The 27,020-nt window shown below is 37.5% G+C and overlaps 1 protein-coding gene and 1 long non-coding RNA gene across 3 annotated transcripts; both read left to right on the top strand.

Annotated features, from left to right (window-relative positions):
- The first annotated feature begins 4,418 nt into the window (after positions 1-4,418).
- On the top strand, positions 4,419-16,519 carry LOC129887499 (uncharacterized). Its single transcript, XR_008766411.1, has 4 exons — positions 4,419-4,813; positions 5,152-5,204; positions 7,718-7,793; positions 15,745-16,519. It is a non-coding gene; the product is annotated as an uncharacterized LOC129887499 (long non-coding RNA).
- A 662-nt stretch (positions 16,520-17,181) lies between these two features.
- LOC129887498 (uncharacterized) lies at positions 17,182-21,840 on the top strand. Of its 2 annotated transcripts, none has more exons than XR_008766410.1 (2): positions 17,182-18,302; positions 18,414-20,087. XR_008766410.1 is itself a non-coding variant. In XM_055962616.1 (2 exons), exon 2 carries the CDS (start codon positions 21,163-21,165, stop codon positions 21,709-21,711), a length of 549 nt encoding a protein of 182 aa, XP_055818591.1. In that variant the 5' UTR covers positions 17,194-18,302; positions 20,471-21,162; the 3' UTR covers positions 21,712-21,840. The 2 variants fall into 2 exon arrangements, 1 of the variants encoding a protein (XP_055818591.1); XM_055962616.1 differs by lacking the exon at positions 18,414-20,087 and adding an exon at positions 20,471-21,840 and having other exon boundaries at positions 17,194-18,302.
- The last annotated feature ends 5,180 nt before the right edge of the window (positions 21,841-27,020 follow it).

Here is a 27,020-nt window from a genome sequence, read left to right on the forward strand (position 1 = left end):
TATTTAATTTGACTTGAATTGTCACATAACTTCAACACGTGACATGATTTTAGTGACTTGCTTAATTTCACTTGGATTGCACGTAACTTTGTCACATGCCATGATTCTAGTGGCTCATTTAATTTGACTTGAATTGCTATGTAACTTTCACATATGGTGTGATTTTAGTGGCTTATTAAATTTGACTTGGATTGCAACATAACTTTGACACATTGTGTGATTTTAGTGGCTCGTTTATTTGACTTGAATTGCCACATTATTTAATTTTTTTTTAAAATTTAATATAGTCCAAATTAATTTATGCATTTAAATTCAATATAATTTTAATGCCTACAAACACCCTCTGCTTCAAGGCTTTTAGAAGTGTAGAATTGTTATAATCAATAATAAGTCTTGAAATATTATCAAACTTCAAACTTAAATTCACAATAGAATTTAGCATTTCTTCTAAAAATATCCTCATTATTTATTTGCGATTGCATAAATTATACAAGTTGGTTGAGATAACACTTTTAATTTAAAGCTTCAATGATGTGTCACATTTGGGCTATATAAATATAAAATATTGCTAGAATATTCACTCTTCATAGATAAGGACGAATTCTTATATCTTGGGCCTTGGAATTAAATATTGTGGCCCATTATATCTGTGTCTTCCATTCTATTATATGATAATTATATTATTTATTTATTTGATCATTACTTTAAAAAGAATGCTAAATTATTACTATTTTAGCTAAATTATATTAGTACGCGAGAATACTTGCAGCAACATATGAGAATTCTTAGACTTTAAGTAGGAAAATGATTTTCTTTGTCATTATCTCAAAAGGAAAAGATTAATATTTATTTTATCAGATATTGAGTTTGTCTTGGACTAGAATACTAGTACCTTTTCAATTCCTCTATAAATAGCAATTCAGTTATTGAATCTTTAATTAAAAAAAATGACGCAATTGTTGAGAAACACCAATATTCATCCGTAATTTTTTTTTTTTTGCGTATTCTTCATCACTTTTAGGAAAATTAAAGAAAATTAAGTGCTTTTGTCTCTTTATTTAATTACTATTCAAGAAAAGTTGAAAGATACTTTATTTATTTGTAATGCTGCCTTACTAAATAGTACATATTTGGAGTAGTTTTTTTCAAAAAATTTTATAGGTGATAACTTTTTCAAAGAAAAGTTAAAAAACTTTTGATTTTTTTTTTCACATCACAATTCAAAAAATAGTAGAAAACACTTTTAATAGTACACCTTAGCCTTTTTTTTCAACTTATTAAAAGATGACAAGTTTTGTTTTGTGCTCAAAGAGAAATCAAGTATCTTTGACTCTTTTTCTTTTGTCTTGTCTTATTTTATCACCATTTAACGTGAAATAAAATAATAAATAAGAATGTATTTTTAGTTTTTTTCTTCAAATATGAGGAATTTTTATTTTGCAAGTGAAAAAAATTACTTCATGTACAATGAAACTTTATATTACTTGAATCCAAGGTGTTGCATTATTTGAGCCAATAATTTTACATTATTCATGGTGAAAACTTTAAACCATATGACCTGAAGGTGCTGCATTGTTTGAGCCAAAGACTTTACATTGTCTAAAGCAAAGATTTTACACCGTCTGAATCAAAGGCATCACATAATCCAAGCCAAAGACTTTACATCATCTAAGACAAAAACTTTATATAATTTGTGGTAAGAACTTTACACTGTATGGATCAAAGGTATCACATAGTCCAGGCCAAAGATTTACATCATCCAAAACAAAGACTTTGCATGATTTAAAATCGAAAGCATCACATCATTTGGCCTAAAGACTTTATACTGTCTACAGTAAAGACTTTATCTGATCGACAAAGACTTTACATCATCTAGACTATGCATAGCTCATGCTCAAAGAAAACAATCATTCATTATTGAGATTCATAATCATGATTATTGAATTACCTAGTTTGGTGCTAATAAAATACTTTTTTTATGCAGTTTGAATCATGTTTTACTTTAGAGATTTGATGTCCTCTTCTTCCAAATTGCAATATGTTGTAATATCAAATCATAAGAACAATGAAGTGGACATCAAATTGCTTGGAGGTACACCATTAGCTGGCTAGTATGCTGCTCCGTGACCATCTTTGGGGGACCTTCCTGTTATAGATGATTGGACTCTTGAATATAATGTCTTCTCAAGATGTGGTACTTTGCACTCTTAATCATCGTATCAAAAATATTGCAACTTCTTTATCATGTTTGGAACAACGAATTATAAATGAAGAGACTTGATGGAGTGACACTTTCACATTTGATGGAGAGTTTCACTACACTCCAGGCTATTGGGAGTGGATTGAAGATATCTTTAGTAGGAGTCGCCAGACTTTAAAGGACGCAAAAATATATGATATTGTGTATGATTTATTTTTTTACTTATGATCGTAACACCAACATCTTGCCAGTCTTCTGCGAAGCTTGGTGTCCTGTCACAAATACACAGTTCACCCTAGTCAGAAAATTATTTATAGCACGTTGGGACTTACACGTGCTTAGTAGTCTACCCATAACAAGAAGTCTTTACAAAAAGGTCATGCCAAACGTAGCTGAACTTATAAGCATATTTTTAAAGGGAAACAAATATCTCCTCCAATCTTGCATACATTTATTTGATGTCTTTCATCTGATTTGAGTAGAATATAATGATAATTCAAATGTTTCTTTGGAAAGATGAATAAAGTTTTGGTGTAAGATACAAAGTATGGACAACCGTCGTCAAGAAAAGGAAAGAATTTCGCTTGTCTTAAGTAAAGAGGTTGCCAAGTATGTTTTATTTGGGAGATGTCCGGACGAATAAAGTCATTCTCCTTCGTAGGAAGCACAAATACACACAACCAGCAAAATAAAAAGGCTGGCAAGTATGTTTCATTTGTCTTGTGACTCTTAACTTCTAACTTACGAAACAAGGCTTCTAACTTCTAACTTGCGTACTTCTTTTCTTTTCTTGGTGAGAGTTGTCCATACTTTTGTATTTTTGTTACACCAAAATTTTATCCATCTTTCCACAAAAACATTTGAATCATCATTATTTTCTACTCAAATCTGATGAAAGGCATCAAGTAAATACTCGCGACATGGAGGAGAAATCTTTTTTCTCTTGTCAAATGTGCTTACAAGTTCTGCAACATTTGACACGACCTCCCTCCCCGTAAAGACTTCCTATTATGAGTGGACCACTAATCACGTGTAAGTCTTAAAATTTTATTTATTAGGTAGTGTCTTTTTGGAAGGATCTCTTGATCCTTTTGACATTTGCCTTCATTATATTCTTCAGATTTCTTGTTTCAATTGATAATTTTTCTCTTTCAACTTTTGTAATTCAATCAGATTGAACAAATAATACAAAAGGCACAATCTATCAACAAATTATTTAAATTAATTATTTATGCTTGCACATGATAAATCTTTCACTCCATATTATTGAGTTCAATATTGAAAAAATGACAGTATATCGACCAATCCTAGAAATCTAATAAAAAATACTTCAATTTTTCTTTTAAGAAAAATTAAAATATGATATTAATTTGGTCTCACCCTATATGAATCATGGATTTAAAATAAAAAAATCTATTTTTTTCATCATCACTATACTTTTTTGTCATGACTCCAAAACCACTCTAGTCGTGATGACACCTGCACTAATTCAATAGGGGAACAAAAAAATAAATTTTTATTCATTAATCAATTGTGTTACAAAAAAGTAAAGTAAGGATAGTTTCAAAATATAAATGTGTGGAACTATATTCAAGTACACCCCATGATCTGGTGTCATACGTTCAAGATCTTCTTGATACGAATAAAATCAAATAATTCTCAATACAAATTTTTAAAATTTGGTTCAAAATATATTGGTCAAACACTAGCTTAAATACTTTTAGGATATTTTTGGATCTTTTTTCATTCATAATTTTAGGGAGTATGCACTTTAGGTGTAAACGAACCAAACCCTCTTGCCTCATTCTGATTGGGTTATGTGAGTCATGATGAACATAAAATTGCTTGTGATGGATCAAGACATGTCGTTTTGATCATTTAAAAAAATTGACTTATTATTTTGATTAGGAATTAACACCTTATTTGAAGATAGATTTTTAAAATCTAACTGTAATCGTATGCTAACAAGATGGCTCAAATATAACCTCATTGATAACCCTAAAATTTGCAAATGTTCTTCCTCTTCTGTTTTTTTAACTTTCTCCTTTGTTTTCCTTTCCAATCAATAAAGTTCTTTGGTAGAACAACAGTGAAAACACCTTGTACAATAAATTGTTTATGTCTTATGGATTCCCAAGAATTACTACTAGTACACCATCCATCCTAATTTCGATACCCCACCCCCTACCAACAACAACCATCATGTCCATCGAACAATGACAACACCTCCAAACCCACCCCATCAATAAGAACAAGTGAACAACCAACCAAAAAAACAACCCAGCTCATGCATTTTATCAACAAACACCAATTTTCAACAATCCCAACAACAAAACCTTCAGTTTCCTTTCAATTAAGTTTCTGGGAAAAATTCAACATCTAGTCTTGATCACTTTAATGATTCAGTTGTTGTTGGATCTAATAAAAAGAAAAGAAGCTAGCTGAACAAGGAAGTCTTCTATTGATGGAACTCCAGTTTGGGCTAGTCTCCTACCCTAGTGGTGAATCATGTAGATTCTGTTGTTGTTGGTGCTTCTGCTTCAGAAAACCCCGCCAAGAAGGCCCGCAGGAGGCCCTAGATCTCCAAAAAGAAGCAATAGCGACAAGCTTTTGGTATATATATCTTCATTACTTCAATTCTGTATATATCTCTAATTTGGGAAAAATTTAACTTATATACATTGATGAAGTAAATAATTTTATTTTTGGATGGATATAAAGTGATAAATCTAGCATTTTCACTATCAATGCATACATGTTAAATTTATTTGGAAACTACAAAAGCTAAAATTTTTGTATTGCCTTTATGTTTCTTCAACTTTCTCTTATATGTCCCAATTCTTTTGGAACAGGTTACTAATCAGAATTAGGTTGACTAAATTTAGGGGCCAAATATTGAGAAGTGAAAAGTATCTAACCATATTACTATTTGGTTTCTTGATGGTTGGCAGGTGCAGTTGAATTTGGATCCATGCAGTACTTAATCCATGTAAACATCGGGGAGGTAAAATATGCTTTGCTTATTGATCTTTGGGCTAAAAGCATGTGTTTTTTTCAACATGATTTTAAAAACTCTAATTAACCAGTGTATTTTACGAATGCACTAGTCTGCATATTTTGTGTTTATATTATTGATCTGTAACAATCTCGAGTTTTGAATTTCTTTCGAGAGAAAAAGGAAGAAATTAGTTTACTTTGTATTTATTAATTTGTTGGATCCCTTTCTTGTCTTTTGTGTTGATGCAACAATAATTCATTGATGGAAAAGTATTCTTGAATCAAAATGCTCAGAATTTTTTGGATATTTTCTAAGTTGGAAATTGAATTATTATTTTTTGATTAGTTGCCTTTTTATCCTTTATGTGATAAATAAGGTATTATGTCCATTTATTGTCAAACAGTAGAGTTTCATTTGTGTATTACTTTCAATCAGTATTATTTTTTTCCCTTTTATTTGCTTAAGCTAGATCCTGGTCCTACCATCTTAATGTCTCTTTTTTATTGCACTTGATCTTTATTTTTCCTTGGCCTTCTTATGTTTTAGGAAATCAATACTATTTTTTATCTCAAACATTTTATTGAGCTACTTGAAGGACGTACTTTTCAGTTTTTTGATCAGATGTTGTCAGAATTGGCTTAATACATGGTAGGTTGAATGTAAAGTGGGCAATGGAGTGTGATGGCATGTGATCTCGAAATTTAGTTGCAATGACCCTCCAGGTCATATTTTTCATTTTTCAATATTTTAAGCGTTTTGAGCTTTTATGTAGCGATCAAGTCATTTATGACTTGCTAGTTTTAAGTCAAAACTCTAAGAAGATAGCCTCAGAAGGTGACTGACAGTTCCATCAGCTCCGAAAGGGTTTTAGGCTAGTGGCATGATCACCTCGGATCCCGAGTCTTTTGGTGCGAGTCTATGCCATTAGGCGTTTTAACTTTCAAGCTTTGACCTAAGTTTGACCTTGGTCAACATTCTTGAAAAAAACACTCGATTGAAAATTCTATCAGCAGGGTTAGCTCTGAAATATCAATTTTGATCTAGAAGGACCTTTAATTCGGGTCCAGAGATTTCCAGTGTGAGTTTGGGCACTTAAATGAGATGTTTGAAAGCTTAAAGGCCTAGAGTTGACTTTGGTGAACATTATGAGAATTAATTGTTGTATGAGAATTCCCCCAACTCCATTAGCTCTGTAATGTTGAATTTGGTATAGTAGGACCTTTGGTTTGATTTTTGAGGTCTTCTTTTTGATTTTGGGTGTTCAGGTGAAAAGTTGAGGTTTAGGCCTAAAGGGGTCCCGACGGGGTATTTTTGTCATAATAATATTTTTTTCGAAAATATGATGATTTCATTGTGTTTGGAATATCGAATTTAGTGGTGTAATATATCTGGTTTATTTTTACCTATCCCGAATATATCCTGAGGGTCAGTTTGGAGACTTTAAAAAATAACAAAATCTTGTGTTCCTGATGCAGACCTTTAGCGACCAGAATTACCTTTTAGCGACCAAATTTCTAATATTGTAACTCCGAAAATCAACTTCATTTTTCATTTCAAATTGCGATATCTTGACCTAGGAAGCACCATTTTGGGTGATTCAAAGTCCAGTGTGTTGGAGTTGTTCATGGGTATGTATTGTAAAGCTTGGTGATCATCGAGGACTGCACATTTGACGTAATTTCATCCCTAAGGGGCTTGTAAACTCTCCGTCTTTAGCTTTAATAAAGCTTTTATTGCATGAGCTGATTTTGGGCTATTTCGAGCCCCAAATTCTATTCTATTTTGGGATAAATTTTAGGAAGGTAAAATGAACCTTTTCATGGAGTCAATTACGGGATGCCCAACACACGTTCCACAATCCTATTTTAGACCCAATTTTAATCCCTCACTGATTAATGTGATTTTGGTATCAAAACGTCTATATTGTCGTCGTGATTAATATGTTATTATCATGGCGATAATTGGAGGTGGTTCATAGGTGGAAAGATTCAATTTCATGGATTCAGACCGCGAGTGATCGACTTCAAGGTAGGATACGGTCTCCTACGTTGATCGAGCTTTATTAGCTAATGTTTAAATATGAATTACATGGTATATGGATTTATAATGGCCGAGTATTAGATTTGCTTCCCTCTACTCTATTTCCTTGACTCCGATTGAGCCTTAAACTAGCATAGTCTCAAGAAATCCTTAGATTAGGCTTGTGGTATGACTTGGTGTGATTATCCATTTTAGGATCGACACTTGATCGCCTTAGGCTAGGTTGAGCCTTAGATGCCTTGGTATGTGCCTTATTGCTCTTGTAGCTAAGTGTGACTTTTGGTAGGGCTGTTTAGGGTGATATTCATTATGATTGTGCCTGAGACCTTAGTGGCTCGTCATAGCCATAGGATTGGCTTAGCGGTGCTCGATTGTGAGCTGGAGTGGTATATTTGGAGTAAGGTGTCGTTCCTTGAGTTTGCTTCCCCTTTAATTAATTTGAAAGCCTTTCTTGACCCTCTTTCGCTTGTTGGTGATAGGCATGTTGTATCTTATTTGAGCTTATGATTATATTATTGGGGCCGAGGCTGTGTGCGAGGACTAGTTGGATCTCAGGTTAGTACTCTCTATTTTGATAGCCTGGTTTGGTCGGCTTTGTATTTATTTGACTTTGAGTGCCTTGTTTGAATGTTGGTAATGACATACATTGCATTGTTTGTTCATTCTCACAGATTTTATGGTATGATCCCAGCTCATGCATTGGCATATTTATTGTTCATGATTAAATATTATTTTACTCAGCTTTTATTCTAAATTAGTTTTAACAAGAGTCGTACCACCTGGATTACTTGACTTACTGATTTTTGAGATTACGAGGCATTCAAGACGTATTCCTTTTTCTACTATAGATATTAGAGGCATATGAGATGTTCTCAATTTTTACTTGACTAGTCGGCGCATCAGCGTCATTTATTTTATGCGAATGGTCTTGCTGATGCCCTCGGGTTAGTCTTGCTACTAGATGGGGTAGGTGCCCTTGGGAGTTTACTGTCTGGCTGTGTGGCCTTGGGGTTTACTCTTGCTAGCTGGGCTAGTGCCCCTTGGAGTTTACTGGCTGGTTGGGCAAGCCCCTTTTAGAGTGCTTGTGGTTAGAGATTACTAATGGTTACAAATGATACTATGGGTTTTGTACTGCAAACTTGCTTTCATGTGCATTGCCTATTACCAGTATAATTATTTGTTATTTGGAAACCCTAGTATTATAAAGACTGGGGTTATGTTTGTTTTTGTTTGTACCTTATAGGGTTATGGGCGTTCAGTTGGTTATTATTTGACTATAATTGTGTTTATCTTGTGTTGCATTGGTAGTTGGTTAATCGCGTGGCTCATTCTGGACTTGTTGTTGGTACTCATTATTAGGCTGAGTTGGATGAGTCCTTAAGTGGTTAGCGGTGATTGTCAATATTATGTTCTATATTAGTTGACTTCTATAGTACTTCTTTGTTGCAAGTATGTTGTTGGACTTGCACTTTCAAGTACGTTCCTTGACTCTGTTTCCTTTCTCTTGTATCCTTTTTCTTCACTCCTTTTTTCTGTTCTATCTGGCCTTATCTCTTCTATAGTTACTTTTGCTAAACTTACATTATATTTATATTGTTTGTACTTGATTTATTTGTGGAGATCAGTCGGTCTAAGCCTATTGAGTACCATTTTTTTTGTACTTTTACTATATTTCTACACTTTGTAGATCATAGTAAGGGTTATCGCTGGTGATCTAGATTTTGTGTGGAGCATCTTGTATTTAGAGATTCGGTTAGCTCCTAGCGTTTGAAGTTGCTGATTCCCATATATCTTGGGCTAGGACTAGTCTTTACTTACTTTTGAAGACTGTCTGTATCTATATTTATATTTATAAAGGCATTGTACTCTCATTTTGATTAGATGCTTAAATATTAACTTATGCTAGGTCTTGGAGATAGTTCTTTATTTATATATATCTGTTGATTTCTCTTTCCTCTTATTGATATTAGTCACTTTCTCCTTTTTCATTATCTTCTGCTTGATAGCCCGTTGCCTCTAGTTCCAGACTATGGGTTAAGTTTACCTACTGGTGGGTTTTAGTAGGTACCATCATAACTTGAGAAATTGGGCTGTGAAAAGTTGGCATTAGAGCCCTAGGCTGACCAACATCATTGGTATGAGAGCAAATGCCTAGTTGAATCCTACAGATTGGTGCGGAGACGTACGTATCCTATCTTTGGGAGGCTATTGGGCATTTTTGGAAAATTCTGTTCTTGACTCCTTATTGTGTGTTTTTGCTTCGAATAACCTGAATAGCATGAGGTGCTTGGTGAACACGGTCTAAGCATCAACACGTTCTACCATAGGTGGTTCTCAGAATGAGTCTGGCGGTGCTTTAGTTATTTAGGTTGAGGTTGGTCATGATTCCTTTTATGCTTCTATAGGCTGGCCACAGGCCGAGGATCTAGGTATCGATTATATCTGTGTGAGTTCCTTGTTTTGCCCTTTATTGCTTACATTGTGTGGTTTTAGGGTTTTTATACCTATACATGCCTATTTGACTTGCTACTCATCTTATGATTGTTGTATCAGCCTTACTTGGACTTTTATGTATGTGTTTTAGTGTCGTAGTTGATTTTTTTTAGTCGTGAATTGACTAGGCCAAGTTTCTTTTTCGAGAAGTGGTCATTGAGAAACTCCCCATGCCTTTGACTTAGTGGTTGATTATGAATTTACGGCTCGGCTAGTTAACTTTTCCTATTCTCTTCCTTACCATTTGCTTTTTCTATAATATCGATCTTTGTTAGATAGGTGGCTAGACAAGTTTTATCTGTTTCAGAAGTTGTTGTGTTGTTGTACCTAGATGGCTTAGAAGGTTGCCTTTGTGTGTCGTCCCTTTGGATTAGTGGTCTTGAGTTGCTGGTTGTTGGTATTGTTAAAAGGGTAGTATAGCCTTCAGTAGATTAAGGTAGTCATACTAGATCGCTTTCTTCCTTTGAATTAGTGTTATTCTTATCTATGAAGTTTTGATTCACTCATTCGGTATTTTTGGATTAGTTTCCTTCTAGTAGTCTTGGTGTTTTTTTGTGGCTAGCTGAGATTTGGAAGCGTGACCTCTTGTTGCACCTTTTTACTATTGTGGTTGGTTTTTTGCTGTCATGTTGGTTTCTCTCAAGTTTTTTTTATGATTTAGATCGGAGTGGTCATGTTCCTTGATGGTCCAAACTTTAGTTTCAGTTGGAGAATGGAAATTTGCCTAAAAGGTTTATCTACATCATGCGATCAAAGTAATTGGGAAATCTATGATTTTGAATATGTTCAGGATGTGATGTTTGATTTTGGTGTATTTGGTAGCTTGTAGTGTTTGTTGGTCGGAATTAGTGCCCTTGGACCATTAATGATTAGTTAGTTTTGTTTATACACTGCCTACCGACTTGGTTTCCCTTGGATTGTGTTGGTCGGCTCAGATTTGCGGTGGCGGAGAAGTTGTATGCTTATGGTGTCGATTTTTCTGAAGTTCTTTTGGTAGATCAGTGCAACCTTGTCTTCTGCAGGATGATCTTTCTTTGAAGGGGAGTGTTTAGTTTCAAAAGGTTGTGTGGCAGCACGATTGTTGGTTTTAGGAGTTGGAGTTGGATTTTGGGCTTTGCAATGTACTAAATTACTTGATTTGGGGTTGTGTTCCTTGATGTTCAGTGAGGCATACACTCTCCCAAGGTTTGTGTTGTGTGGATCTTGTAGGCAATATTAGATGGTACTGGATATGTTCAGGATAGCTAAGGACTGGCAGAACGCTCTTGGTGATGGATTTAAAGCACAAGGAGAGTATTCTGATTTGGGAGTTGAGTTGGACCTGCTGCTGTGGTGTGGTTTCTTTTTTGGTGATTTCAATGAGGAATTGGTACTACTAGAGGGATCTGGTGCTTTCGATCAAGTTCGGGTTAGTTGAACGAGAGTTGGAGCCCAAAAAGGATTTGGAAGAGCTGTTGGAGTTTTAAAGTGTATTTAAGGATTTTCCTCTCAACCTGAGTTCTATGAGGGCGTTGTTCGATCCGAGAGGGTGTATGAGATTCTGGTGGAGCATGCTGGCCTAGTATCCTTGTCTTTCTGTGCATTCAGGCTTTAACTGTCCACTTTCATGGACCAAAGCTCTTTTTTTCTAGTGGATGTTGTAATGACCCTTCAGGCCATTTCCTCTATTTTCCGATCTTTAAAGTGTTTAGAGCTTTCCTATAGCAAGGTTAAGTCATATATGATTTGTTGGGACTGACAGTTCGGTCGCCTGGTCATTAGTTTGGGTTTTATGCTCGTTTTTATTTTTTTGAGCTCTTGGAGTTTGAACAATTAGCTTAGGTCAAAACTCTGAGAAGATTGCCTTAGAAGGGGATTTTGACGTTCCCATCAGCTCCGTAAGGGTCATTTTAGGCCAGTGGCATGGTCGACTCGGATCTCAAGGCTTTCATTGAAAGTCTTTTCCATTAACGTTTTAGCTTTTAAGCTTTGGGCTAAGTTTTACCTTGGTCAACAATCTTGAAAAATATGCTTGATTGAAAATTTTGTCTGTGCGGTTAGCTTCAAAATACCGAGTTTGTTCTAAAAGGAACTTTCGTTCAGATCCCAGGCTTTTATGTGAGTTTGAGCACTTTAATGAGATGTTGGAAAACTTAAAGGCCTTGAGTTGACTTTGGTCAACATTCGAAGAATTAGTTGTTGTATGAGAATTTCATCAACGCCATTATCTATGTAATGTGGAATTTGGTTTAGTAGGACCTTTGGGTTGAATCTCGAGGTCTTTTTTTAATTTCGGGTGTTTAGGTGAAAAGTTGAGTTTTAGGCCTAAAGGATCCCGAGGAAGTATTTCTATCATAACAATCTTATATCGAAATACAATAATTCCATTGAGTCATTAATATTAAATTTAGTGGAGTAACATATCTGATTTATTTTTATCGGTCTCGAATAAATCCCAAGGGTCCGTTTAGGGACTTTGAAAAATAGCAAACTTTGGTGTTGCTGGTGCAGACTTATAGCAACCAGAATTTAAACTTTTTAGAGACTAGAATTACCTTTTAGTGACCAACAATTCTGGTATTTTAACTCCCCAAATCAGCTTCATTCATCATTTTGAAATTGCGATATCTTGAGCTAGGAAGCTTCGTTTTGGGTGACTCAAAGTCTAGCTTGCTGGTATTGTTCGTTGATACGCATTGGAGTGCTCGGTGATCATTAGGGACTACTCTTTTAAGGTAATTTCATCCCTAAAGGGGTTGCCCAATTCTCCTTCTGTAGCTTTAATGGAGCTTTTATCACATGAGCTTCTTTAGGGCTATTCCGAGCCTCGAATTGTATTTCATTTTGGGATACATATTCGGGGAGGTAAAATGAACCTCAATTTTGGGATACCCATCACGGGTCCCACAATCCCATTTTAGACCCAATTTTGGTGTCAAAACATCCATATTGATGAAGGTGATTTAGAGGTGGAAAGCTTTAAGTTGTCGGATTTGGAGTGCGAGTGGTTGACTTTGAGGTAGGCTACGATCTCTTACGTGTATCTATCTTTATTAGATAATGTTTAAGTATGAATTACATATGAAATAGATTTGTAATAGCTAAGTATCAGATTTTCTTCCCACTATTCTATTTCCTTGACTCCGATTGAGCCTTAGACTAGCATAGTCTCAAGAAATCCTTAGTTTAGGCTTGTGTCTAGATTGTGGTATGACTTGGTATGATTATCCATTTTAGGATCGACACTTGATAGCCTTAGGCTAGGTTGAGCCTTAGATGCCTTGGTATGTTCCTTATTGCTCTTGTAGCTAGGTATGACTTCTAGTAGGGATTGTTTCGGGTGATGTTTATTGTGCTAGTGCCTGAGACCTTAGTGGCTCGTCGTAGCCATAGGTTTGGATTAGTGGTGCTATATTATGAGCTAGAGTTGCATATTTGGAATAAGGTATCGTTCTTTGAGTTTGCTCCCCTTTTTATTGATTTGAAAGCTCTTCTTAACCTCCTTCGCTTGTTGTTTAGTGATAGGCCTGATGTACCTTATTTGAGCTTATGATTGTATTGTTTGGACCAAGGCCGTAGCGAGGACTAGTTGTATATCCGATGTGTACTCTCTACTTTGATAGTGTGGTTTAGTTGGACTTATATTTATTTGACTTTGAGTACCTTGCTTGAATGCTGGTGATGGCATGCATTGCATTATTTGTTTATTCACTGATTTTATGGTATGATCCCTGCTCATGCATTGGCAATTTATCATTCATAATGAATTTTTTTACTCTGGATTTTATTCTAAATCGGTTTTTAACGGGAGTCATACCACCTGGATCACTTGACTTACTGATTTTTGAGATTATGAGGCATCAGGGTCGTACTCCCTTTTCTACTTGACATATTAGAGGCATCTGGAATACCCTCAATTTTTACTTGACTAGCCGATGCGTCGACTCCCTTTATTGTATGTAGATGGTATTGTTGATGCCTCGGGGTTACTCTTGCGAGTTGGGGTAGGTTCCCCCTGGGAGTTAACAGTTTGGCTGGGCAGCTCCTGGGTTTACTCCTGCTAGCTACGCTGGTGCTTCTGGGAATTAACTGGCTGGCTGGGCGGGCTCTTTTTAGGGTGCTTGTGGTTAGAGGTTACTGAAGATATTATGGGTTTTTACTTCAAACTTGCATTCATGTGCATCGCCTAGTGAAAGATTCGCCAGGTGTGAAATTCCATTGTATTCGAGGAGTATACTTGTTGGTTGTTTGGCACCCCCAATTTTATAGGGACTGGAGGTTATATTTATTGTTATTTTTACCTTTCGAGGGTATGGGCGTCTGGTTGATTATTATTTGACTATGCTTGGATTTATCTTGTGTTGCATTCGTAGTTGGTTAATTTGTGGCTCATTCGAGATTTGTTATAGGTACTCTTTGTTAGGCTGAGTTGGATTTGTTAGGCTGAGTTGGATTAGTCCTTAGGTGGTTAAGTTGTTAGCAATGATCCTCAACATTCTGTTCTTGAGTAATTGACTGTCTATATCTATATTTTACTTATAAGGGCCTTGTACTCTCATTTTTTATATGCTCGAATACTAACTGATGTCTGGTCTTAGGGATGGTTCTTTGTTTATATATGTCTGTTTATTTTTCTTTCCTCTTAGCTATTGGTCTCTTTCTCCTTTTTTGTTATTTTTCGCTTGATAACTCGTTGCCTTTGGTTCTGGGATATGGCTTAGGCTTATTTGTTGGAGGGTTGTAGTAAATGTCATCATGAACTGAGAAATCGGATTGTGATATTAATACAATTATTTGGCATTTATTTAGATGCATACTCATGTAACAATTTCTTTTGACATTAGAGAAAAAAATCTGGTAGAGTATATCCTCTTGGATGTACTCCGTTTAGCCCATTTGTGCTTAGCACCTTTTAAGGAATCATTTTTTTAGCTACTATTTTTCATACACTTCAAAATTATAAAGAGTAAATGGTCAAAAACACACTCATACATAATTTTTTGCTAGTTTATACCTGAATTATCATATGTTTGCATTTTATATCTAAACTATCACCAACTATTTATGCCATGACGACATGTTTTGTCAGTCTTTGTTAATAGTATTTACTGTCTCATAACTTAGACTACTCTTTGTTAATGAATTACAACCTCAATGTTAGTATTTAGATTCATACTCGAATTATTAAATATTAATTAATTATATTGCCTTTTAATTAAATCAGACAATTTAATCAAATTATTTCACAGTCAGTTAGATATAGTGTTCCGCTTGACAGTAAAAGGCGGAGCCAAAATTTTAATTTTTTGAGTTTTGTATAATAAAATGATGATTTCAAGTATATATATATACACAACACAAGTATACTATTTGAGCAAAATCTATTATTTCGATGAACCCGTGTTATGAAAATCTTATTTTTATTTTTCATCTCCTGCTCTTTTTTTTCTGTTTGAGGTGTTTTGCTCATAAGTATGTTGAATATACTTGAAGTGGGATGAAACACATAAAATCTTCGACAGATGGTGTTAAGACCATATTGCAATGAATTTACTTATTAGTTCAAATTTCTTTTTCCCTTTTTTCAGTTCTGGTGTGATGACGGGTACTTCTTTTCCTTTATGCAGCCTAGTTTTACATTTGAGATATCATTTTGAAATAGTTGGTCAATAAAATTTTGGTGTGTTTAATTAAGTTACTCTATGAAGGATTGCCTTGTGATTTTGTTATGTTTATATAGAAAAAAATAAAAGCAGTTACAATGAAAAATAATTATTTTGTTTGATATTGATTACTAAACTTATCTGGAATGAGTTGTAATATCAATTGTTAATTGATTTGTCTTGTATTGGTGGGTCTATTTTATTTACTGGGCATAGGTATTTGGATGTACATCCAATGCAAATGTTGTGATGTTTCTTCTATGTACTAATGCTTGAATTTGATAAAGGTTATCACGGTGTCTACATTAATTGTCTTCTAGCATACCTATTTGGTATTGTTAATCGAGCATTGTCTTATTCTTTATGTGCAGGGTCAGTTTGTCATCATCATGTTATTGGGGTCATTCATGATGTTAGAAAGTAATGGGAACTGTTGCAGAACAAGTGATCTAAGCATGGCACTATCCAGGCTAGATGCTGAGCATGACGCTGCAGCAGAAACAATGCTTTGACAGGTTTTCTACGCTGCACTCATTGCAATTCCTCAGATTGCTGAAGGTTTCTCAAAGGTACAAATGAGTCAAGTAAAAATAAATTTATCCCTATAGTGTTTGCACCACATGTTCTTAAATAAGCCTTTTTATCTAACATGTCTTCTCACTTTCATTTAATCTTTAATTTGCTCTTTATGTTAATTTATTAATTTGACATAACACCAAGTAAGCTCTTAAATAACTTACCTGGAAATACAATTGAAACACCAATGCTGTCAAAATTGATTTATATTTTTAAATGCTACCAAACCTAGCTCATATTATAAATGCTATGTAAAATTACATCATCCTTTAAACAATTCCTTAACCCTAGTCGCTAACACACAACCCTTGGAATCAGCACCCATCTCCCTTCTTCTCCATACTTTCCCCACTTACCCCCACCAAAATCTACTCACTAACCACTTTTTCCTCCTCAGTCACCATGAAACTGGTCATAATGCCACCATGAGTATTGTCTTGACCTTCTTTAGCCATTGTTCCATTGTGGGTCACCGTGACACCAACCAAAAGAATTCACCATACTAAGGTCAAAAGATATCCATTGTTCTAACATTATTAACCTTCATTACATCCATAAAATTCCAGTAATGGTAACAATTTAAAAACACTAGATAATTATTATTTTTACTTCCTAAAATTCAAAGGAAGTGATAAAGATATTCGTAATTCAGTTTTTGGTTTAGATTACAATTTCAGATGACAAATATTAAAAAGAATTTTCACCTGTTAATTTCAGTATCTTCGTTTGAATTTAAGAAAAATTTCAAAAAGTTGTCTAATTTTCATTGAGTGAAATTAAATATCATTAGAAAAGTTTGTAGTAACTTGAATCTAATATGATGGCTTGATTGAGTTTGATTAATGTTGGTATTGGATTTTCATTACTTTTTCATCTATTTTTTTCATCTTCTTTTTCTCCTATATTACACGTTTAGTATATAAGTTAATACAATGTGTAGTTAAAAACACATTTTCTTACAGATTCTCGAATATTTTATATATAAATCGACTTTTCATGTTGATTTCTCTATCAAATTATGAAGTTGTGACAACTTTTTTAATCTTTCATTTTATTTTTTTTATTTGTAACTTCTGGAAAAAAAATGGAAAATCACCCAGTTTTTGCACTTGAAGATCTGGAAAAAAATAAAAAAATATTTTTGATTTCTTCTATTTCTATTTTTTTTTCATTCTTCAGGCGCAAAAAATGAGTTATTATTCATTCTTCTCCCCAAAGTTACAAATAGCATAAATCCAAAAAATTCTAAAAAAAGAATTCTTAAAATTCGTGTTTTGACAGAGAAATCAACAAGCAAAGTCGCTTTATACATAGAAAGTTCGAGAAAAAGTAAGAAAATACATGTTTAACAATAAGTGTATAATGATGTAAATTTTGTATCAACTTGTATCTTGAATGTGTAATAATGCATAGGGGAAATAAAAATTAAAAAAAGAAAGAGAAGAAAAAGAAATGAAGACCCAAGACCAGCATTAATCAAACTCATATCAAACCAACATTCTGGATTCAAGTTACTACAAACTTCTCCAACAATTTTAATTACACTCAGTAAAAACAAGCCAGATTTTCAGAAATTTTCTTAAATTCAAACGAAGAAACTGAAATTAAAAGGTGAAAATCCCTTTTGATTTTTCTCATCGGATATTGCAATCTAAACTAAAAATTAGAACCGAGAATACCTTTATATCTCCTTTTGAATATTAGGAAGTAATTTTTTTTTATCTATTGTGTTTTGAAGCGGTTTTCGATTTTGGTATATGTGGGGTTAATAGTGTAAGAGAAGTGAAGATCTGTTGGCCACATGTACGGTAATTGGTTTCACGATGGCCCACGATAGAACAATGGTTAAAGAAGGACAACGACAATGCTTATGGTGGTATTATGGGTGATTTTCTTGGTGACGAAGGAGGAAAAGATGGTTGGCTGGTGGGTATTGGTAGGTGGAAGTGGGGAAATGATGGAGAAGAAGGGAGATCGACGATGGCTTCAAGGGCTGTTTGTTAGCAGCTAGGGTTAAGAGATTGTTTAAAGGGTGATATAATTTTTACATGTCATTTATCATATGGTCTAGTTTTGATAGCATTTCAAAATATCAATCAATTTTGATAGTGTTGGTGTTTCAATTGTATTTACTAGTAATTAATTCAAAAACTTACCAGGTGTTGTGTCAAATCAATAGATTAGCATAAAGAGTAAATAAAAGTGAGAATACATGTTGGATATAAAAGGTTATTTGGAAACATGTGTGCAAACTATACGGGGGTAATTTCATTTGTACCTTTGAGCAATCTTCATTAATCTAAGAAATTGCAATGAGTGTAGTGTGTTGATTCTTCCACTCCGGGGCAGCCAAGTAAGTAGCAAGCTTCTCAGCGGACATGAAACAATAGTATTACTACCCAATGAAATAGACAATCTATCTAACCACTCTTGGCTAATACTATAATTACTTGTTTTTCTGCAGCCTCATTCTCAAACTCGGCGCTATGAAAAAATAAATTTATCATCAATATTAAACATCTTCAACTAAAATACCTGTAACACCCCTCAAAATTTTCTCAAAGATTCGGACCCTTCTTGTGTTCGGGAGGGGGGTTGAACCCGAGTATCTTGAAGTATATTCGTGAGTTAAGATGAGTCTCTGAGGGACTGAGCAGTGTTAGAGGTGATGCGGGGTCACCAAGGACCCCTAGGGCCGAGCTTAGTCCAAAAGATCCATCGTGACTAAGTTTAGGATGAGTTCGTATAAGGGTCGACTTTTAATGACCCTATCTTCTGAAGGACGTCAATCTGGGTGGCCCACGACCTATCAAATTAAAGGTCGTCGAGTCTTCTTTCCAACGCCACCAAGAACGTAAATTTTGGAGTTCGGAATCAAAAGATATGACGATCCTAAGATGAACTAGCACGGCAGGAATTTTATTTTTGGCCTGGGTTGCAACTGCTGGGGGAAATAGCCTTGGCACTATAAGGGTGCGACGCGCCACTATCGCGCCAGGAACATGCCTCAGTAGTTTGGTCCCTGGCGCGATGCGCCACTAAAAGTTGTGTAGGGTTTTTCAGGCCAATTTTCAAGAATCCAGAAACTTTGGCCTTGGCGCCAGGAACATGCCTCAGTAGTTTGGTCTCTGGCGCGGCGCGCCACTACGAGGTGTGCAGGTTTTAGGCGAATTCAGCCTGGCGCTGCAATGGCGCGATGCGCCACTATCGCGCCAGGTGCATTTTTAGCCTATTTTCAGAACTTTTGAGGAGGGGCAATTTGGGAACTTACCCAAATTATATATATGTTACCCTTGGTCTTTTGGGAACACATTTTGCAGCCTCACCCTCTCTTTAAAAAGCCCTAGCTTCTCTCTCTTTTCTTCTTCTTCTCCATTCTCAACAAAGAGTTGTCCCAAGAGCTTCAAGATTTGAGTCCTCCATTGAAGACCCAACATCAAGGTTTTCTCCAAGTCTTCACTAAGGTATGTAAGGCTATCCAAAACATGGGTTGAGTCCACCCATGTGCCCTATTCTTGCTTTGAGGTTAGATGTTCATGAAAATAGAGTTTCTTGGTATGGTTTATGCTTGTATGAACTTTGTCCCCTATTTATTTGATTCTATATGTGTCAATGTTGTTGAGCTAAGAGGTTCCAAAAATGAGCCCTTATGTGAGTATGAGTTGATGAAGAAATGAGTTGTGAAATATGTTTTATCTATCTTCTTAACTATGTAGATTGTGATAAAGGATGTTATTTTCTTGAAAATGTTGTTCAATATGAAATGTCAATTTAAAGTCTTGAAATTGTGATAAGCCTCAAAAGGTTTCTCAAATAGATGAAAGAAATGATTGATTACATCTAGACGATGCTACATATGTGCATTTAAATTTCTTTGAATGATATGCTTGAGATTGATCGGATAGTACGATTGAGAAAGATGTGATTGTGATAGAGTTGATGAGATGACAAGGTTGTAACGAGACTTGTCGATATGAGTTGATTGAGTTGATTGGATGGAGTTTTATGAGCATTGAGTCTTGGGAGGAGTATCGAGCACCAAATTGGGAAAGAGTATAGTCCATACTCGAACCCAATACCTATGTTGCCAAACGTAGGGGGGATTGAACCGTTAAAGTCGAATGCTTCCCCGAGAGATTTGTCCTAACATTATAGGACTTGGTTGGATTGGATCCATGAGTGCTTGATTCGTTCATACCCTGGCAAAGTATGAACGGGCGTGGCAACAACGTCGTTTTGTTGTACCTTCACTGGCTCATAAGTGATGGTTGTCGGTTAAGAGAAACTCCCAAATACGTCTTGATAGTACTCTGAGTCAGATTGAGTTGAATTGTATGTGATTGGTCCCGTCTAAATCATATTCTTGTTTAGAATTAGGATATTTGATTGAGTTGTTATTCCTCTTGAGTTGAGCTTCCGAGTTGATTAATTCTTCCTTGATGTTCGTTGCATTCGGCCCTTTTACATACTCGTACATTCCATGTACTGATGCCATTTAGCTTGCATCATTTCATGATGTAGAGACAGGTACTAGAGATCATCAACCGGCGCTCCGTTGAAGATCCACATACACTCTCAGCTAGTTGGTGAGTCCTCCTAGTTTCCGGAGGATGTTGAGCCTTCATGTACAGTTTTGTTGACCTTTCCTTTATTTTGATTGTTGGTAGCCATGGACTTGTCATGGGCACCTCTTAGACTTTGATAGAGGCTTCATAGACTGGAGTGTGGGGAGGTCGAACCGTTATTTTGAAGAGTCTTACTTTATTATCTTGTTGGATTGTAAATGTTTGGCCTTCGGCCCCCATATATGAATAGTATTTCTTTAATTGAGTTTCCGCTAAGAGAATGTGATTGAATGAATGTGTGATTGGACCAGGTGGTTCGCTCGGAGGTCAGAAATGGCCTTCGGGTGCCGGTTACGTCTAGGGTACCCTCCCGGGGCGTGACAAACAAGGTATCAGAGCCCAGAGTTCATGTGTTCTAGGGAGTCTATGAAGCCGTGTCTAGTAGAGTCTTGCTTATGGGTGTGTTGTGCACCACACTTATAAGCAGGAGGCTATAGGACATTAAGAAATTGTTTCACTTCTTTCATACTCTGAACTCGTGCGATAGAGTTAAACTCTATAAAACTCCTTTCTAATTCGTGCATTTGTACGTTACAGATAATACCTCCTAAACGTACCGCTAGCCAGAGGAATGTTTACAACGCCAAGATGCCCCAGTCCGAGGCACGCCCGTCAAGGGCTAGAGGCCGACCTGCGAGATACTCAGAGGCACCCAAAGTGCCATCTACTCCACCTGCACCCACATCAGAGGCAAAATTTCGAGGGGCAATTGCAATGCTCACGCAACTAATGGCTGCTCGAAGTGGTAATCAGAGTTCGCCGACTCTTAGCTCTAGCTCCCAAGAGCCATCTGCTGCCACTAGAATTAGAGACTTTCTAAGGATGAATCCACCGACATTCACGGGTTCTAAGGTCGATGAAGACCCCCAAAACTTTATCGATGAGATGTGGAAGATTCTGAAAGCTATGCATGCTACAGAAATTGAGGGGGTTGAGTTGGTTTCTTATCAACTCAAAGATGTGGCAAACATTTGGTATAACCAATGGGAACAAGGTAGAGGTGAAGATGTTGAACCTGTTAGGTGGGATGAATTTGAGGGAGCTTTTCTTGACCACTTCTTTCCCCGAGAATTGAGGGAAGCCAAGGTGGAGGAATTTGTTAATCTGAAACAGGAGGGAATGACTGTTAAGGCGTAGGGCCTGAAGTTCATCCAACTGTCCAGGTATGCTCCAGAAATGATTCCTGATGTGAGGTCAAAGATGAGGAAGTTCGTCTCCGGATTAGGAAGGCATGTGAAGAAGGAGTGCAAAGCAGCATTATTGATCTCGGACATGGATATTTTGAGACTAATGGTGTATGCTCAATAGGTGGAGGATGAGAAAAGAAAAGACATAGAGGAGCACCTGAGTAAGAAGGCAAAATCAGCGGGCCCTGAGGGTGAACTGAGGCAAAGCAAGGGCAACAGGTCCTTCTTCCAGAAGAGGCCTCCCAATCATGCCTCATCTACCGCCAGCGCACCTATGCCACAGAACAGGTATGATCGGCAGGGGCAGAGTCTTCAGAATTTCAGACCCCAGGGTTCTCAATTCCAGGCTAGTATAACTCAAGGTACGAGGGGGAAGCCACCATGCAGCAAGTGTGGTAGGCTCCACTTGGGAGAATGCAGAGCGGGAAGGGTTGGCTGTTATAAATGATGCCAAATAGACCATTTTCTGAAGGAGTGTCCAACATGGGGGAACAGGGCCCAGTCCTCTACCACCGCACCACCAGCTAGGGGTAATCAGAGGGGCACTACTTCAGGTACGAGTGGAGGTACAAACTGCCTATATGCCATGGGTAGTCGCCAAGATCAGGAGAACTCTCCAAATATCGTGACGGGTATGATTTGAGTCTCTTCTTTTGATTGTTATGTATTGATGGATTCGGGTGCCACCTTATCTTTTGAGACTCCTTATGTGGCTAGTAAATTCAATAAAATTCCTGAACGTCTTCTTGAGCCTTTTAGTGTAGCCACTCCTGTCGGTGATTCTGTCTTAGTTGAAAGAGTCTATAGAGATTGCACTGTGTCCATTTATCATAGGGATACCTTGGCCGACCTAGTTGAGTTGGACATGGTTGATTTTGACGTGATCCTTGGCATGGACTGGCTCTATGTCTGTTATGCCTCTATTGATTTTAGAACTCAGATTGTCACATTCAAATTCCCGAATGAGGCTGTCATAGAGTGGAAGGGTAATCCTATTGCGCCTAAGGGTAAGTTTATTTCATACCTTAGGGCCAGGAAGCTAATCTCAAAGGGGTGTGTTTATCAATTGTCCTAGTGAAAAATGACAACATTGAGTCTCCATCCCTTGAGTCGGTTCCAATTGTCAACGAGTTTCCAGATGTCTTTCCTAAAGATCTGCCTGGAGTCCCTCCTGATAGGGAGATCGACTTCGGGATTAATGTTCTTCCTGATACCCAACCTATCTCAATTCCTCCTTATAGAATGGCCCCAGCCGAGTTGAGAGAGTTGAAGGAGCAGTTGAAAGACTTATTAGATAAGGGATTTATTAGGCCGAGTGTCTCACCATGGGGAGCTCCGGTCCTATTTGTTCGAAAAAAAGATGGGTCCCTTAGAATGTGTATTGACTACAAGCAGCTGAATAAGGTCATCATAAAGAACAAATACCCTCTCCCCAGAATAGATGATTTATTTGATTAGCTTCAGGGTGCCACGTGCTTCTCAAAGATAGACTTGAGATCTGGTTACTACCAGTTGAAGGTGAGAGAATGCGATATTCCGAAGACTGCTTTCCGGACTCGTTATGGCCACTTCGAATTCTTGGTCATGTCCTTTGGGTTGACTAATACCCCCGCCGCTTTTATGGATCTCATGAACCGAGTATTCAAGCCATATCTTGATATGTTTGTGATTGTGTTCATAGATGATATTCTGGTTTACTCCAAGAATGAGGAGGAGCATGCCCATCATCTTAGAGTCGTCTTGCAAACCTTGAGAGACCAGGTATTGTATGCAAAGTTCTCCAAATGTGAATTTTGTCTTGCATCAGTGGCCTTCCTAGGCCACATTATATCTGGAGATGGTATTCAGGTTGATGCTCAGAAAATTGAGGCAGTGAAGAGTTGGCCCAGACCCACATCCCCGACAGAGATAAGAAGCTTCTTGGGTTTGGCTGGCTATTATCGAAGGTTCGTAGAGGGATTCTTCTCCATATCATCACCATTGACTAAGCTGACTCAAAAGAAGGCTAAGTTCCAATGGTCCGAGGCTTGTGAGGAGAGTTTCCAGAAATTGAAGACTAAGCTAACCACTGCCCCTGTTCTAACCTTGCCTGATGGTACGGAGGGCTTTGTGATCTATTGTGATGCATACAAAATTGGTTTGGGTTGTGTGTTGATGCAAAGAGGGAAGGTGATAGCCTATGCTTCAACACAGCTTAAGGTTCATGAGAGGAATTACCCAACTCATGACCTTGAGCTGACAGCTGTGGTGTTTGCGCTTAAAATCTGGCGCCACTACCTGTATGGAGTGCATGCTGATGTATTCACTGATCACAAGAACTTGCAATACGTCTTTAGCTAGAAGAAACTCAACCTGAGGCAAAAAAGATGGCTTGAGCTACTCAAGGACTATGATATGAGCATCCTCTACCATCCAGGTAAAGCTAATGTTGTTGCTGATGCTCTTAGCAGGTTGTCTATGGGTAGCACCATCCATGTGGAGGAGGGAAGGAGGGAATTGGCGAAGGAAGTACATAGATTAGCCCGATTGGGAGTTTGACTCGAAGAGAATAATGAAGGTGGAGTAAATGTTCGAGATGGGGCTACGTCCTCACTTGTGGCAGAGGTAAAGGAGAAGCAAGACCAAGATCCCATCCTTCTCCAATTGAAGGGAGTTGTTCATAAACAAGAGGTAATGGTTTTCTCCAAAGGGGGAGATGGTGTGTTGAGGTACCAAAATAGATTATATGTGCCGGATGTCGATGATGTTCGAGAGAGGATTATGGCTGAAATGCATAGTTCCAGGTACTCCATTCATCCAGGCTCCACGAAAATGTATCATAACTTGAGAGAAGTTTATTGGTGGAGTGGGATGAAGAGGGATATTGCGGAATTTGTTTCCAAGTGCCCGAATTGCCAACAGGTGAAGGTTGAGCATCAAAGGTCATGTGGTTTAGCCCAAAACATAGAAATTCCAGAATGGAAGTGGGAGATGATTAACATGGACTTTATTACAGGCTTGCCAAAGTCCCGAAAGCAACATAATTCCATTTGGGTGATTGTGGATAGAATGATGAAATCAGCTCACTTCTTGGCGATTAAGACTACTGATACCGCAGAATATTATGCAAAGTTGTATATACAGGAGATTTTCCGATTGCATGAGGGTCCCTTGTCTATTATCTCAGACAGAGGAGCTCAATTCACTTCCCAATTTTGGAGATCTTTTCAGAAGGGGTTAGGTTCGAGGGTGGACTTGAGTACAGCCTTCCATCCTCAAACAGATGGCCAGGCGGAGCGCACCATCCAGACATTGGAAGATATGTTGAGAGACTGTGTACTTGACTTCAAGGGAAGTTGGGATGACCACTTACCTCTCATAGAGTTTGCATATAATAATAGTTATCATGCAAGCATTCAAATGGCTCCTTATGAAGCTTTCTATAGGAGGAGGTATAGATCTCCTATTGGGTGGTTTGAAGTTGGTGAAGCCGAGTTGATTGGGCCTGACCTTGTTCACCAAGCCATGGAGAAGGTGAGAGTTATCCAAGATAGGCTAAAGAAAGCCCAAAGCCGCCAAAAATCTTACATCGATGTGAGGAGGAGAGAGTTGGAGTTTGAGGTGGGTGATTGGGTGTACTTGAAAGTATCACCCATGAAGGGTGTCATGAGGTTTGGAAGGAAAGGGAAACTTAGTCCTCGATATATTGGTCCGTACCAAATTTTGAGGCGGATTGGGAGTGTTGCTTATGAGTTGGAGTTACCCTCAGAGCTAGCTTCTATTCATCCTATGTTCCACGTTTCGATGTTGAAAAAGTGCTTGGGCGATCCCTCGTTGGTAGTCCCTATTTATAGCGTTGAAATTAAGGATAGCTTATCCTATGAAGAAGTTCTGGTCCAAATTTTTGATCGTCAAATTCGCAAATTGAGGAACAAAGAAGTCACCTCAGTCAAAGTCCTATGGAGGAACCAATTTGTTAAGGAAGCCACATGGGAAGCGGAGGAAGCCATGAAATCTAAATATCCCCATCTATTCGTGCCTACCGATGAGAATGTTGAAGGTAATGTCCATTTCCTTGATTTGAATTCAATTGCGCATCTTGAGTCTTGATTGATAATTGATTGAGAATTTGACTGATTGAATGACTGAGTTTTGATTGCGAATTGCACCCCGAGTCTATTCTTGATTTCTCTTCATTCAAGGACGAATGATCCCAACAGGGAGATAATGTAACACCCCTCAAAATTTTCCCAAAGATTCGGACCCTTCTTGTGTTTGGGAGGGGGGTCGAACCCGAGTATCTTGAAGTATATTTATGAGTTAAGATGAGTCTCTGAGGGACTGAGCAGTGTTAGAGGTGATGCGGGGTCACCAAGGACCCCTAGGGCCGAGCTAAGTCCAAAAGATCCGTCGTGGCTAAGTTTAGGATGAGTTCGTATAAAGGTCCACTTTTAATGACCCTATCTTTTGAAAGACACCAATCTGGGTGGCCCACGACCTATCAAATTAAAGGTCATCGAGTCTTCTTTCCAACGCCACCAAGAACGTAAATTTTAGAGTTCGGAGTCAAAAGATATGACGATCCTAAGATGAACTAGCACGGCAGGAATTTCATTTTTGGCCTGGGTTGCAACTGCTGGGGGAAATGGCCTTGGCGCTATAAGGGCGCGACACGCCACTATCGCGCCAGGAACATGCCTCAGTAGTTTGGTCCCTGGCGCGATGCGCCACTAAAAGTTGTGCAGGGTTTTTCAGGCCAATTTTCCAGAATTAAGAAACTTTGGCCTTGGCGCTGTAAGGGCGCGACGCGCCACTATCGCGCCAGAAACATGCCTCAGTAGTTTGGTCTCTGGCGCGGTGCGCCACTACGAGGTGTGCAGGTTTTAGGAGAATTCAGCCTGGCGCTGCAATGGCGTGATGCACCACTATTGCCCCAGGTGCATTTTTAGCCTATTTTCAGAACTTTTGAGGAGGGGCAATTTGGGAACTTACCCAAATTATATATATGTTACCCTTGGTCTTTTGGGAACACATTTTGTAGCCTCACCCTCTCTCAAAAAGCCCTAGCTTCTCTCTCTTTTCTTCTTCTTCTCCATTCTCAACAAAGAGTTGTCCTAAGAGCTTCAAGATTTGAGTCCTCCATTGAAGACCCAACATCAAGGTTTTCTCTAAGTCTTCACTAAGGTATGCAAGGCTATCCAAAACATGGGTTGAGTCCACCCATGTGCCCTATTCTTGCTTTGAGGTTAGATGTAATGAAAATAGAGTTTCTTGGTATGG

This window comes from Solanum dulcamara, chromosome 4 (genome assembly GCF_947179165.1).
Source record: "Solanum dulcamara chromosome 4, daSolDulc1.2, whole genome shotgun sequence".
NCBI lineage: Eukaryota > Viridiplantae > Streptophyta > Magnoliopsida > Solanales > Solanaceae > Solanum > Solanum dulcamara.